This window comes from Pistacia vera, unplaced genomic scaffold (genome assembly GCF_008641045.1).
Source record: "Pistacia vera cultivar Batoury unplaced genomic scaffold, PisVer_v2 Contig847, whole genome shotgun sequence".
Lineage (NCBI taxonomy): Eukaryota > Viridiplantae > Streptophyta > Magnoliopsida > Sapindales > Anacardiaceae > Pistacia > Pistacia vera.
In genome coordinates, this window is record NW_022196720.1 from 46,221 (window position 1) to 57,992 (window position 11,772).

The following is an 11,772-nucleotide window of genomic DNA, read 5'->3' on the forward strand; positions in this document are numbered from 1 at the left end:
ATGATAAACAACTCTCTTCTCACAATAAACTTGAAGCTCGAGTATCCACCCATACTCACGAGCTTAGCGTGCAGTGCCGTGCACATACATGTGTCCCTCTCACGAAAGAATTTTCCGTTAAAAAAGAATTCTGATTTGACCCTTTTTAAAATGAAATTACCATTTAGCCCTCCAGCAGTTTACTTAAGCTCACCACCTGAAGGTTTACTTCAACTCTGCCAGAGATCTCAGCAGCCTCCTCAAAGGCTGAACTAATCAAACTCTTCACCACCTTTGGCAACCGTCAACCTGACGGAAATCTCCGCCGTCAGGTCATGAGAACGCCGACCACCGCCTTTATCATCACCTTTAAAAAAATCCCAGGTCAGTTTCTCTTCAAAACCCAATTCTCAACCTCTTCTTCAGCTCTTCCCCTCGACCCTGACCCACCGGATCTGCCCTCACAGCTCTTCTCAATTCTTTCAATAAACCCTAAAAGCTGGCAAAATAACCCCTCAATGAAAAAGCTCATTCCTTTCATTTCTGCTTCTCACGTTTCTTCCCTCTATAAATTGAACTTGAATCCCCAAATTGCGCTTGATTTTTCTTACTGGATTTCGCAGAAACCTGGGTTCAAGCATAGCGTAGAATCGTATTCTTCTTTGGTAAATTTATTAATTGGGAATAATTTTTTTAAGGCGGGTGAAAAAATTGCTTCTTTTATGTTTAAATCTTGTCATTCTGTGGAAGATGTTAGTGTTGCGTTAGATTTTGTGGGGAAAATAAATGAAGGTGTTGGCGAGTCTAATTTTAAGCTTAGTGTTAAGGTTTATAATGCATTGTTGATGTTGTTGGCGAAGTTTTGTATGGTTGATGAAATGAAGTGGGTTTATTCTGTAATGTTGAAGAGCATGATTGTTCCCAATATATATACTTTCAATACGATGGTTAATGGGTATTGCAAGGTGGGAAATGTTGTAGAGGCTAAGTTGTATGTGAGTAAGATTGTGCAGGCGGGTTTGAGTCCCGATACGTTTACTTTTACGTCGTTGATATTGGGGCATTGTAGGAAAAAGGATGTAGATAGCGCGTATAGGGTGTTTAGGGTGATGCCACAAAAGGGTTGTCGAAGAAATGAGGTTTCCTATACAAATTTGATACATGGTCTTTGTGAGGCGAAACGGGTTGACGAGGCTATAGAGTTGTTTAAGAAAATGAGTGAGGATGATTGTTGGCCTACTGTGAGGACTTACACGGTGATTATTTGTGGGTTATGTGGATTAGGTAGGAAATTGGAAGCATTGAGATTTTTTAATGAGATGTCCGAGAAAAGGTGTGAGCCTAATGTGCATACTTACACGGTGTTGATTGATTTTTTGTGTAAAGAGAATCAGCTTGATGATGCAAGGAGTTTGTTGAATGGGATGCTGGAGAATGGGTTGGTTCCAAGTGTGGTCTCATATAATGCAATGATTGATGGATATTGTAAGGAAGGATTGATGGATGCTGCATTTGAAATTTTGGGTTTAATGGAGTCAAATAATATCAGTCCAAATGCTAGGACATATAATGAATTGATTTGTGGGTTTTGTAAAAAGAAAGATGTACACAAGGCAATGGCACTACTTAATAAATTGCTTGAACGCAAGTTGTCGCCAACCTTGATTACCTATAATTTGTTAATTCATGGACAGTGTAGAGCAGGTCATTTTGATAATGCTTATAGGGTGCTTGGTTTGATGAATGAATGTGGTCTAGTTCCAGATCAGTGGACTTATAGTGTTTTCATAGACACTCTTTGTAAAAGAGGGAGTTTGGAAGAAGCTCATATAATGTTCGAGTCTCTCAAGGAGAAAGGCATAAATGCAAATGAAGTGATATATACTGCTTTGATTGACGGGTACTGCAAGGCTGGGAAAATAGAAAATGCGCATTCTTTGCTCGAGAGAATGCTTATTGATGACTGTTTTCCAAACTCATACACTTATAATTCCTTGATACATGGGTTATGCAAAGAGAAAAAGTTGAGGGAAGCATTGTTGTTGGTAGAAAAGATGGTGAAGATGGGAGTGCGTCCCACAGTTTGTACTTACACAATTCTCATTGAAGAAGTACTGAAGGACGGAGACTTTGACCATGCTCATAGGTTTTTAGACCAAATGCTTTCTTCGGAATATAAACCTGATGTAGTCACATATACTGCATTTATTCAGGCATATTGCAGCACAGGGAAATTAAACGAGGCTGAGGACTTGATGGTCAAAATGGATGAAGAAGGACTTGTGCCAGATTCGGTGACTTACACTTTACTGATTTGTGCATATGCAAATTTGGGACTGGTGTATTCTGCGTTTGATGTTCTCAAGCGCATGTTTGATGCTGGTTGCGAGCCTTCTCATCATACATATGCCTTTTTAATCAACCATCTCTCAAAGAAAAAGTGGATGAAGGAAAACAGTGATGTAATGGGACTTTATTTGGTTTCAAATGTTACGTTTGTTGAAGTTGCTGATGTGTGGAAGATGATGGAATTTGACACTGCAGTGGAGCTCTTTGAGACAATGCTTAAACATGGATGTGCACCTAATGTTAACACATATGGAAAGCTCATCATAGGACTTTGCAAAGTAGGGCGCTTGGCTGTAGCCCAGAGGTTATTTGATTATATGAGAGAAAGAGGAATATCTCCAAATGAAGATATCTATAATTCTCTTCTCAATTGTTGCTGTGGATTGGGAATGTATGAGGAAGCTGTGAGACTGGTGGATGCTATGATAGGACATGGTCACTTACCACATCTGGAGTCCTATAAGCTGCTTCTTTGTGGGCTATATGATGAAGGGAACATAGAGAAGGCAAAAGTGGTTTTTCATAACTTGCTTGATTGCGGATATAATAACGACGAAGTAGCTTGGAAAATTCTTGTTGAAGGCTTACTTAAAAAGGGCTTTGGTGATGGATGTTCAGAGCTGCTAAGCATCATGGAAAAGAAGGGTTGCCAGGTTCATCCTCAAACATATTCAATGTTAATTGAGGGACTTGATGGAACATAAGATGTCAATTTGAGATATTGTTTCTACTTCAACTGTCATTGTCTTTTGGGAAAGGCTTTTGGCTCTGTCCTTTTGTGTCGATGGTGAGGCTAATTGCACATAGAAGTACACCAAATCATTTTGGAACACAATCTCTATTAGGGGGGAAACCAGCCTTTGTGAATCATGAACACTTGAAGATTTTGATAGCTGATTATAGAAGTGACAACGTGCAAACTATGCAAATTGTGGCCACATCCAAAGGCAAGTTACAGCATCTTAAATCTCATTCTGCAAAATTTTATGCCATTGTTTTGCTCTTTTCTCTCTAACCTTTCTGATTGATTTCATTCTTCATATACAGAATGAAATGTTGCTGTTGCATTGACCTTGAGTTTCTTGGTAATCTCTCGGTATCATTATGGTAAAGTTTGTGTATGAAGCAGAGCAAAGATTATGCAGAATGAAATGTTGCTGATGCATAGACCTTGAATCACTTTGATAATCTCTCTGTATCTAAATGTAAAGTTTGTTTATAAGGGAGGCTGAGCAAAGTTTAGAAGATTCATTGCGTTATCTGCATTTAGGTAGTTGAATGAGGTGAAGGATCTTATCTGGAAGGAATCTTTCAGCGGCTTTTCATTTCGTTTTTGTAAGATTATTAGAGTAGATTTTGTGAATCCTAAGTAGTCTAAAAACTGCATTTAGATTTTGGACTTCTTCCTCGCTTGAGTTATATCTTTATTAAAAATCGAATAGAAGTCCAAGCCCGAGTTAATATAATATTTTATCTACCCGAACTGGTTGGACCGGATAAAGGGGGTTAGCTTAGTTTTTGAAGCTGAGAAAACTAAGCTAAGCAGAGAAATCCCAATGACCGGCTTGGGGCATAAAAGAAGAAACAAAGCCGTAGAAGAGGGCTCTTTCTTTATCTTGAGCGAAAGAGGTAATTGACAGATCTATCCTAAACCTAGTTTCTCTTTTGCCATGTAGTTGAGGTGAAAAAAAATTGTCATTCGTTTATTGTTTTCTACAGCTTTCTTATTTCTCTTGTGCATTTGTTTTAGGAAAAATGTTCAAGTGAAATTGTATTCAAGGCAATGGGAAGGGCTATCAATAAAACTGTGACCATATGGAGTTAATTAGGTATAGTATATCTTTTGCCCCTTTGCTTGTCAGTGGTAAGCCAGACCATTTGGTTACATTCACTATTCATTATTTGAGGCTGAAAAGTGGTATCTTGTAATGCTATCAGTGTCTCTTTTTTTTTTTTTTTTTTTCTTTCTTATAAAATCTTTCAATTTCATGATGCCTTGTTGAATTTTTTTGGTTTGATATCTAAATAAAAAGTTTTTAAAATTTGCATGATTTCAATATTGATTTGAGGTTCAAAAGGTGTAGCAATGTGCTTGCTACTTCTCGTGCTTTACACAATGTAAACATGTCGAATTCTTCCTCTACTTGTTGGAGTGGTTCTTCAAACATCAGGTTAAGATTCACAGCATCAATGACGTATTATTTTCAAGTTGCAAACTAGTTAATTGTATTTCTCTAATAAATAGTGAAAAATTCGATCTAAAAAGAATTATAGAAATTGATGTGTACACCTACGATGTTTGTGATATCTACTTAAGTTTACGCCCAATTTCTCATTTTCACAGCCGATTAGTTTTTTATAGTCCGTCTTGATAGTGCCATTATTGATTCGTTATTTTGAAGCTCTTTGGGTTGCCGCTGATTTGAAGGCTTTGTAGTGAGGAACTGAGGATGATAGTGATGGAGTTTCATGAGTGAGAAGAAAGCAGTACAAAGTGCTGACATAGCGAACACGTTATTTTAGCTTTATAGTGACACTCTTAACAGGTTCCAGATGGAGCATTTGACCGTTACCTCGAATATTGATTCTGGTTTTTAACCATTTTTAGGAGAGGATGAAGATGTATAAAGGAGTTTTCCACTCAAGTTTTCATCCATTGATTTCAAATATTTATGGTCATTCATTCTGAAGACTATAATTATGTCAATCTAGAGTAGAGTGTTAATGAACCCTTTTCAATCTAATGGGCAGCAAAGGCCTGTGAATAAGGATAACCCATAACTGATTGTAACTCTTTTAAGATATAATCAGCCTGCAAAATCTAGCAATTAACAAATGATGTGACCAATCTCTAAGCATAAGTAGTTAATTATATTGAAAATAAATACATTATAGGTGCCAATTCCCCAAATTAGCTCAAAATCTGTGCAAAATCTGCAGGGATTAGGCACCAGAAAAATGTATATTTTCTCCTGTATGTGTATGAATGAACTTACAAATATAAAATAATAATCCTAAGTCATACCGCATGTTGAAATAAGAAGCTAATGCATGAGATTTAGCCTAATCATCTACCAAAGACCAAAGCATGGAGGCAAAGCCGCTCTGTTTCAGAGACCAGCTTCAAGATTTTCCATGACAGAAAGGTGAAGTTCTGGGCTGAAGCAGAAAAAAATCTGAGTTCTTCGTCCCTCCATACGTGCATGTGCTTCGCATGTGCATAGATTGACGACAGAAATTGCAAACAAGATACTGAAAGTATAGGGTGTTAAGTATCAAACATACTTGTCTACTCTACCTAAAGCCTTGAAAGTATAGGGTGTTAAGTATGTGAACATCCTGTTTTCTTTCCTGCAAAATCCAAACATCGGCCACCAAAGTTGCAATAGAAGACAACCCAGATACGGCAAGTGTGGGTCGATGTAGCAAGCTTTGGACATCCTGTTTTCTTTTCCTGCAAATCCAAACATCCGCCACCAAAGTTGCAGTATACAGGCTCTATAACTAATCATTCAGCTCTGCCCAAAGGTCTCAACCGCACAAATTCACTTCCTCCTTTTCAAGACTAAATGAGTGATGCTAAATTTGCGAGTCAGTCATAACATAATTTCACCAATAATTCCCACAAGAACAAACTCCGTCTTTAAAATGATGGACCCTATTAGTGTCTCTGACAAATATGTCTCTCTTTTCAAAACTGGATATAAATTTTATAACAGCATGGCAATCAACGCAGATTCTTAGGTTCTTAATCACTTGAAGAGGAGCTCCTGGTGGAGTATTAAGAATTCCAAGCACTACAGCCAACTTCTCACTGTGCCCACACAAGATATGCTCCTTATCCTGCTCCTTATCCTCTTGCAGCACAAAGTCAGTATGTGAAAAGTAACTTGACTTCCTCATCTCCATGTTTAATGTATTTAACTTCTCCATGATTTCGGCCATTTGAGGATGTGATTTATCTCCGGCGAGAAGCATGTGCACTTTGTTTTTGACCTCAATCCAGCTACAGCCAGGGCTTGTCCTCAAACCCATAGCTTTCATCCTATCTCTCACCGCATCAGCCTCAGTCCACATGCCTTTGGAAGCATATATATAGGACATACGGATATAGTTCCCAGAATTTCTAGGTTCAAGTTCAAAGAGATGTTTAGCAGCAGCCTCACCTATACTCACATTACCGTGAACTCTGCAAGAACTAAGCAAAGCTCCCCAAACACAAGCGTTTGGCTTGAAAGGCATTCGCTCAATCAAGTTATATGCCTCTTCTAGCCTTCCAACACGACCTAGAAGGGTCACCATGCAAGCATAATGCTCCATCCTTGCTTCAATACCATGCTCTTTACACATGCTATCAAAAAATTTGCAGCCTTCATCAGCTAGGCCAGCCTGGCTGCAGGCAGATAATACACAAGTGAAGCTAATAGAACAAGGCTTTTGTCCACTCCTTTGCATCAAATGAAAAATCTCAATAGCTTTTTTAGCGTTTCCATGCATAGCATATCCATCCATTATAGCATTCCAACAAACCAAGTTTTTGGATGACATCATATCAAAACAACGTCGTGACATTTGAATCCTTCCACAATTTGCATACATATCAATTAGTGCCCCAGACACGTAAATACCATCAGATATTCCTCTTCTGATAGAAAAGCAATGAGCCGCCTTCCCAAGCATCAATGCTGCAATACTTCCACAGGCTGATAGCAAGCAAGGTATTGTAACATTGTTTGGCTTTATCCCCGCTGTCTGCATCTCTCTAAAAAGTTCCAATGCCTCAATTCCTTTCCCATTTTGTGAAAAACCAGCAATCATTGATGTCCAAGACACAACATTTAATTCCACTCCTTGGCTCTGAAATTGCCTAAAGACCTCCAGTGCATTGTCAACAAGACCATTCCTACAGAGACCCGTAACAAGAGCATTGCAAGCACTTACATCAAAATTTTCCATTTCATGAAACACTTTGGACATCTGGCATGTACACCCACACTTTCCGTACATATCAATAAGTGAACTACTAACGCACTTGTTCTCCAATACACCCTGCTTAATCACAAAACCATGAATCTGAATCCCAAGTTTGGGATTCTCCAAGTCGCCCACAGCCGAAAGAACACTAGAAACACTATGCTCCTCAGGCGTAAATCCTTCAAAATGCATCCTTTGAAACAAAAGAACCGCCTCTTCATAATGTCCACTATGATTAAACCCTGCAATCATACCATTCCAAGACAACACATTGGATTCCACTCTTAATCGACCCATCTCGTTAAGGAGTTTTTTCGCTACATCCACGCATCCTTGTCGCGCGTAAGCCGCAAGCAGAGCACTAAAAGTTTTCACATCCGGTTGGGCTAATCTATCAAACACTTTGTGAGCGTCCTCAATGTTCCCACATCTAATGTACATATGAATCAAAGAAGACTTAACAAACGAATCCAAACTAAACCCATATACAAACACCATTGCATGAACTTGTTTTCCAGTTTCCAATGATGACAATCCAGTGCAAGCCTTTAGGATATTAGGCAACAAGTAAGTATCAGGTGCCAGACCGTGAGAGAGCATTTGAGCGAATACATGGAGCGATTGAGTAAAAAGACTTTGTTTCGAGTAGGCGTAGATAAGAGTAGAGTAAGAAAAGGTTGTCGGCTCAGGAGTAGAAGAAAGGATTTGTTTTGCGTCATTGAAGTTTTGGTGATTTGCATACTGAGACAGAAGCTTTGTTGCGACCTCCGTGACATTAGAGACGCCGGTTTTGAGAACGTGAGCATGTGCTTGCTGTATCTGTGATAGAGATGAGTTGAGTGAGTTCAGGGTATGAAAGATTGAGCGTTGAATGTTTTCCAAGAGAGGAAGAGCTTGTTTCGTCAAGTTCATTGTTCCAGCATAATTTTTCAAGCGGCAAGAAAGTACAAGAGTGAGTTGAGGGAATGTGTCGTTTGGGTGGGAAATTGTTTTTCTCCCCAGGCATCATGCTAATGTTTAAATTATAAATGTGCTTATGTATATGGGCATGGCAATGGGCCTAGGAATTCTAGAGGCCTGTCCCGATACCGGGTGGGGATTCCTTGGTTTTTATGGATGTTTCTGTTTTATTATTCCTATTATATTATATTCAAAATATATGTTTATTTTACTATTTTCAAAATCTCATCCTATTCTATTCAAGATGCATTTGTTTTAGTATTTTAGATAACGTTTTTAAAAAAGTAAGAGTTAGGTGATAATAACAAGTTAGGATTTAAAAATTAATAAAAACATCCCTTAAGTTTGTTAATTTACCAAACACCCTTGTAATAAAAATATTAAAAATTACAAAAATACCCTCACCCACCCATTAAATACCAGTAGCCGACCACCACTGTTGGAGGATAGCTGGAGTCGCCGCATCTGTACACGACCAGCTGGATCTAGTTATGCGTACGCTAAGATGGCATTTTTCCAGTCGGATCCACTGTGGATTTGCTCGGAAAATGCTAGATCTACGACTAGATTTAGCTATTGATGGCCAGATATTGGCCGTCGTTGACGACTAGCTATCTAACCTTTTTCGGTCAGATCCTAGGTGGATGTGGCTAGAAAAGGCTATATTGGCACACTACCAGCCAGATCCAGCCGGTAGTGCGCCGTTATGCTAGATTCACAGCCACCACTACAGGGTGGTGGCTGGAATCTAGCAAATGTGGGTGGGTGGGGGTATTTTTATCAATTTCTAAACTTTTTTTAGGGGTATTTAGTTAAATTAATAAACTTAGGGTGTTTAAAAAACTAAATAAAATATAAAAGTATTTTCAGAATAGGGAAACAAATATGTATTTTGGAAATAATATGAATAGGACAAAATATGAAAACAAACACACCAAATTTTTTTAACCTCCTAGGTTTGTTAATTTAACTAAATAACTTAAACAATAAAAGTTTATAAATTAACAAAAACATCTCCATCTACTCACATATCCCCGACAGTTGGTGGCCGGTTGCTAACATTTAATTGGTGGATGGGGGGTATTTTTGTTAATTTAAACTTTATTGTAGAAGGTGTTTAACTAAATTAATAAATATAGGGGATTAAAAAAATTTTACCAAACACATTTTCAAATTTAAATAATATCTTCGTAATAATAATCCAACTCAATTTTTTCAAAAATACTATTCAAAATAATAAAATAAACACGTTTCTCTTCTCAATTGTTGTTGTGGATTGAGAATGTATGAGGAAGCTGTGAGACTGATGGATGCTATGATCGAACATGATCACTCACCACATCTGGAGTCGTCCTATAAGTTGTAGGTTCTCTGTGGGCTATATGATGGACCCTTTGTCGTAAACTCGTGCTTGATGCAGCTTGCAAGCGTCACTTGGAACAATAGTTAATATTTTCATGTCCACTCTGGGTGATCTATAATGTTATATTTCTGTCAGGATATGTCAAAATAAAAACTAATTATATATTAATATTTTTATCTATTAATATTTATGTTAGGGTGAGCTAAAATCAAGAAATTATATATATTAATATTTTTTTTAAATTGAGGGATAGTGCTAGATCCGCCCCTACCTCTATCTATTTGACCACAAGTGGGTTGTATTTTCTTAGGATTATTGATCTGCATATGAAAGATCATTTAATGGCATCCATGAATTAGTGAATTATGAAAAATATCACAAATCAATAATTTTTTTTGTTGTATAAAACTGTATTAAAAAAAAAAAAAAAACCTCGAAGGATTATAAAAAAAAATATTTTAGAGGTGAAAATAATTACCCTTTTTCTATTTATTCTTAATTTTATTTTATATCTGTTCATACTATAATTTTTTAAAACTATTACAACTCCCCTACCCATAGTGATCATTTTTTTTTTTTTTTTTTTATAAAGATCAATTATTGGAAAAAAAACCCTCTGGGATTATAGAAAAAAAATATTAAGAACACTCAATCAGGAAATTTATATAATACTTTTTGAAGATTGTGGATACGAACAAATAAAATAATATTTTAGGGGTACTTTAGAATTACCCACTTTTCTCTATTCTTTTATTTTTTTTTTTTTTTTTTTTTGACCGTTGACAGCTTCCCCTGCTCCACACCTCTCCAACGTTCGAATTTTCCACCACCAAACTTTTAAATTTTTTCGACCGTTACTCCTTTCCCAAACCCTTTAAATCCCTTCTTCAACCTTCAACTCTCGTCACCGAAACTTTCTCAAATCTCAAAAGCTTCTCCATCTTCTTCTTCTTCTTCTTCACTGCAAAAACCTCTGCAAATCGCTTCGTCTTTCTCGCCTCTCAAATGGGTGTCTCCTTCAACCCATCTTCCTCTCTCCCCCAAACCCCCTCTAAAAAGCACAAAACTTTACTTGTTTCAAGCTACATACTCCTCGCAGCCGCATCCAGTTTCATCTTCCTCACCCTATCCCTCCGCCTATTCCCGTCTCTCTGCGGCTTCTTCCTCATCCTCCTCCACGTCCTCACTATCTGCGTGGCGGTCTTCTCCTGCCACGTCGCCTCCACCGCCTCCAACCGGTGGTATGCAGCCCACATGGTGGTCACTGTGGTGACCGCCATCTTTGAAGGCTCAATCTCTGTGCTCATCTTCACCAACACCGCAGGCTTTCTCGGCTACTTGAAGTCCTACGTGAGGGAGGAAGATGGGGTTGTTATTCTGAAACTTGCTGGTGCCTTGACTGTGTTGATCTTTTGCTTGGAATGGGTGGTGTTGACACTGGCTTTTCTGTTGAGGTACAAGGAGTTTGTTGCTGGAAGCAATGGAAGCAGAATTCAGGAAGAGCAATCCAAGGATTGGCCTAGACCTTTCCAAGTTTATGCTTCTAATTACGCCTGATCGGTCACCTCGTCTTGTATCATAAAAGCACGTGTTAAGAGATATCGAGATCGAGGTTGTGATCTTGCAAAAGATCTGGGGTTCTAGTTTTGTTTGATTGTTGGTAAATTATGTGTTTTTTGATGATTCAATTTGGCTATGGTTTGTAGTCTATATGTTAATGTTATATTCTTTCTATTAATGAATTTATATTCTTTTTCATCAGTGTTTTGTAGTGATGGTGCAATTGTTGATGGTTATAACAATTTCAAACTTTATGGTTTAATGTAAAACATCATCACTTAGAATGATAAATTAAAAATAGGGTTCAGAATTGAACAAAGGCTAATTTAAATGACCCAAGGGTCGATTTCCGAAATAATCAAATTTTAAATTAAAGAGGGTTTAAGTAACCTAGCATTTTTGGTCAGTTTTTCCTGGAGTGAACAAAAAAAAGCCACAACCTAGATTCTGATTGCATTTTCTTCCCACGTTTAAAATTTCAGCCATTACAACTATTTGTGTTCTCAGTTAACCATATAAAAAAAATTATACACATTTTCATATCAAAACACTATTTCCGGTCACAAAAACTAACAACATCATACCCT

At 37.7% G+C, this 11,772-nt stretch overlaps 3 protein-coding genes across 3 annotated transcripts; 2 read left to right on the forward strand and 1 right to left on the reverse strand.

Moving 5' to 3' along the window:
- Positions 1-228: 228 nt before the first annotated feature.
- On the forward strand, positions 229-3,269 carry LOC116118527 (pentatricopeptide repeat-containing protein At5g65560-like). Its single transcript, XM_031404511.1, has one exon. It carries the CDS (start codon positions 315-317, stop codon positions 3,030-3,032), a length of 2,718 nt encoding a protein of 905 aa, XP_031260371.1. The 5' UTR covers positions 229-314; the 3' UTR covers positions 3,033-3,269.
- A 1,926-nt stretch (positions 3,270-5,195) lies between these two features.
- Positions 5,196-8,298, reverse strand: LOC116118513 (pentatricopeptide repeat-containing protein At1g20230-like). Its single transcript, XM_031404498.1, has one exon. The coding sequence runs from the start codon at positions 8,212-8,214 to the stop codon at positions 5,938-5,940; it is 2,277 nt and encodes a 758-aa protein (XP_031260358.1). The 5' UTR covers positions 8,215-8,298; the 3' UTR covers positions 5,196-5,937.
- Positions 8,299-10,544: 2,246 nt separating this feature from the next.
- LOC116118526 lies at positions 10,545-11,386 on the forward strand. The gene has a single exon (XM_031404510.1). The coding sequence runs from the start codon at positions 10,631-10,633 to the stop codon at positions 11,180-11,182; it is 552 nt and encodes a 183-aa protein (XP_031260370.1). The 5' UTR covers positions 10,545-10,630; the 3' UTR covers positions 11,183-11,386.
- The last annotated feature ends 386 nt before the right edge of the window (positions 11,387-11,772 follow it).

What these genes read in the sequence shown, in the direction of transcription:
- LOC116118513 (XM_031404498.1), bottom strand. Translation starts at nt 8,214, where the DNA reads ATGAACTTGACGAAACAAGCTCTTCCTCTCTTGGAAAACATTCAACGC.
- LOC116118526 (XM_031404510.1), top strand. Translation starts at nt 10,631, where the DNA reads ATGGGTGTCTCCTTCAACCCATCTTCCTCTCTCCCCCAAACCCCCTCT.
- LOC116118527 (XM_031404511.1), top strand. Translation starts at nt 315, where the DNA reads ATGAGAACGCCGACCACCGCCTTTATCATCACCTTTAAAAAAATCCCA.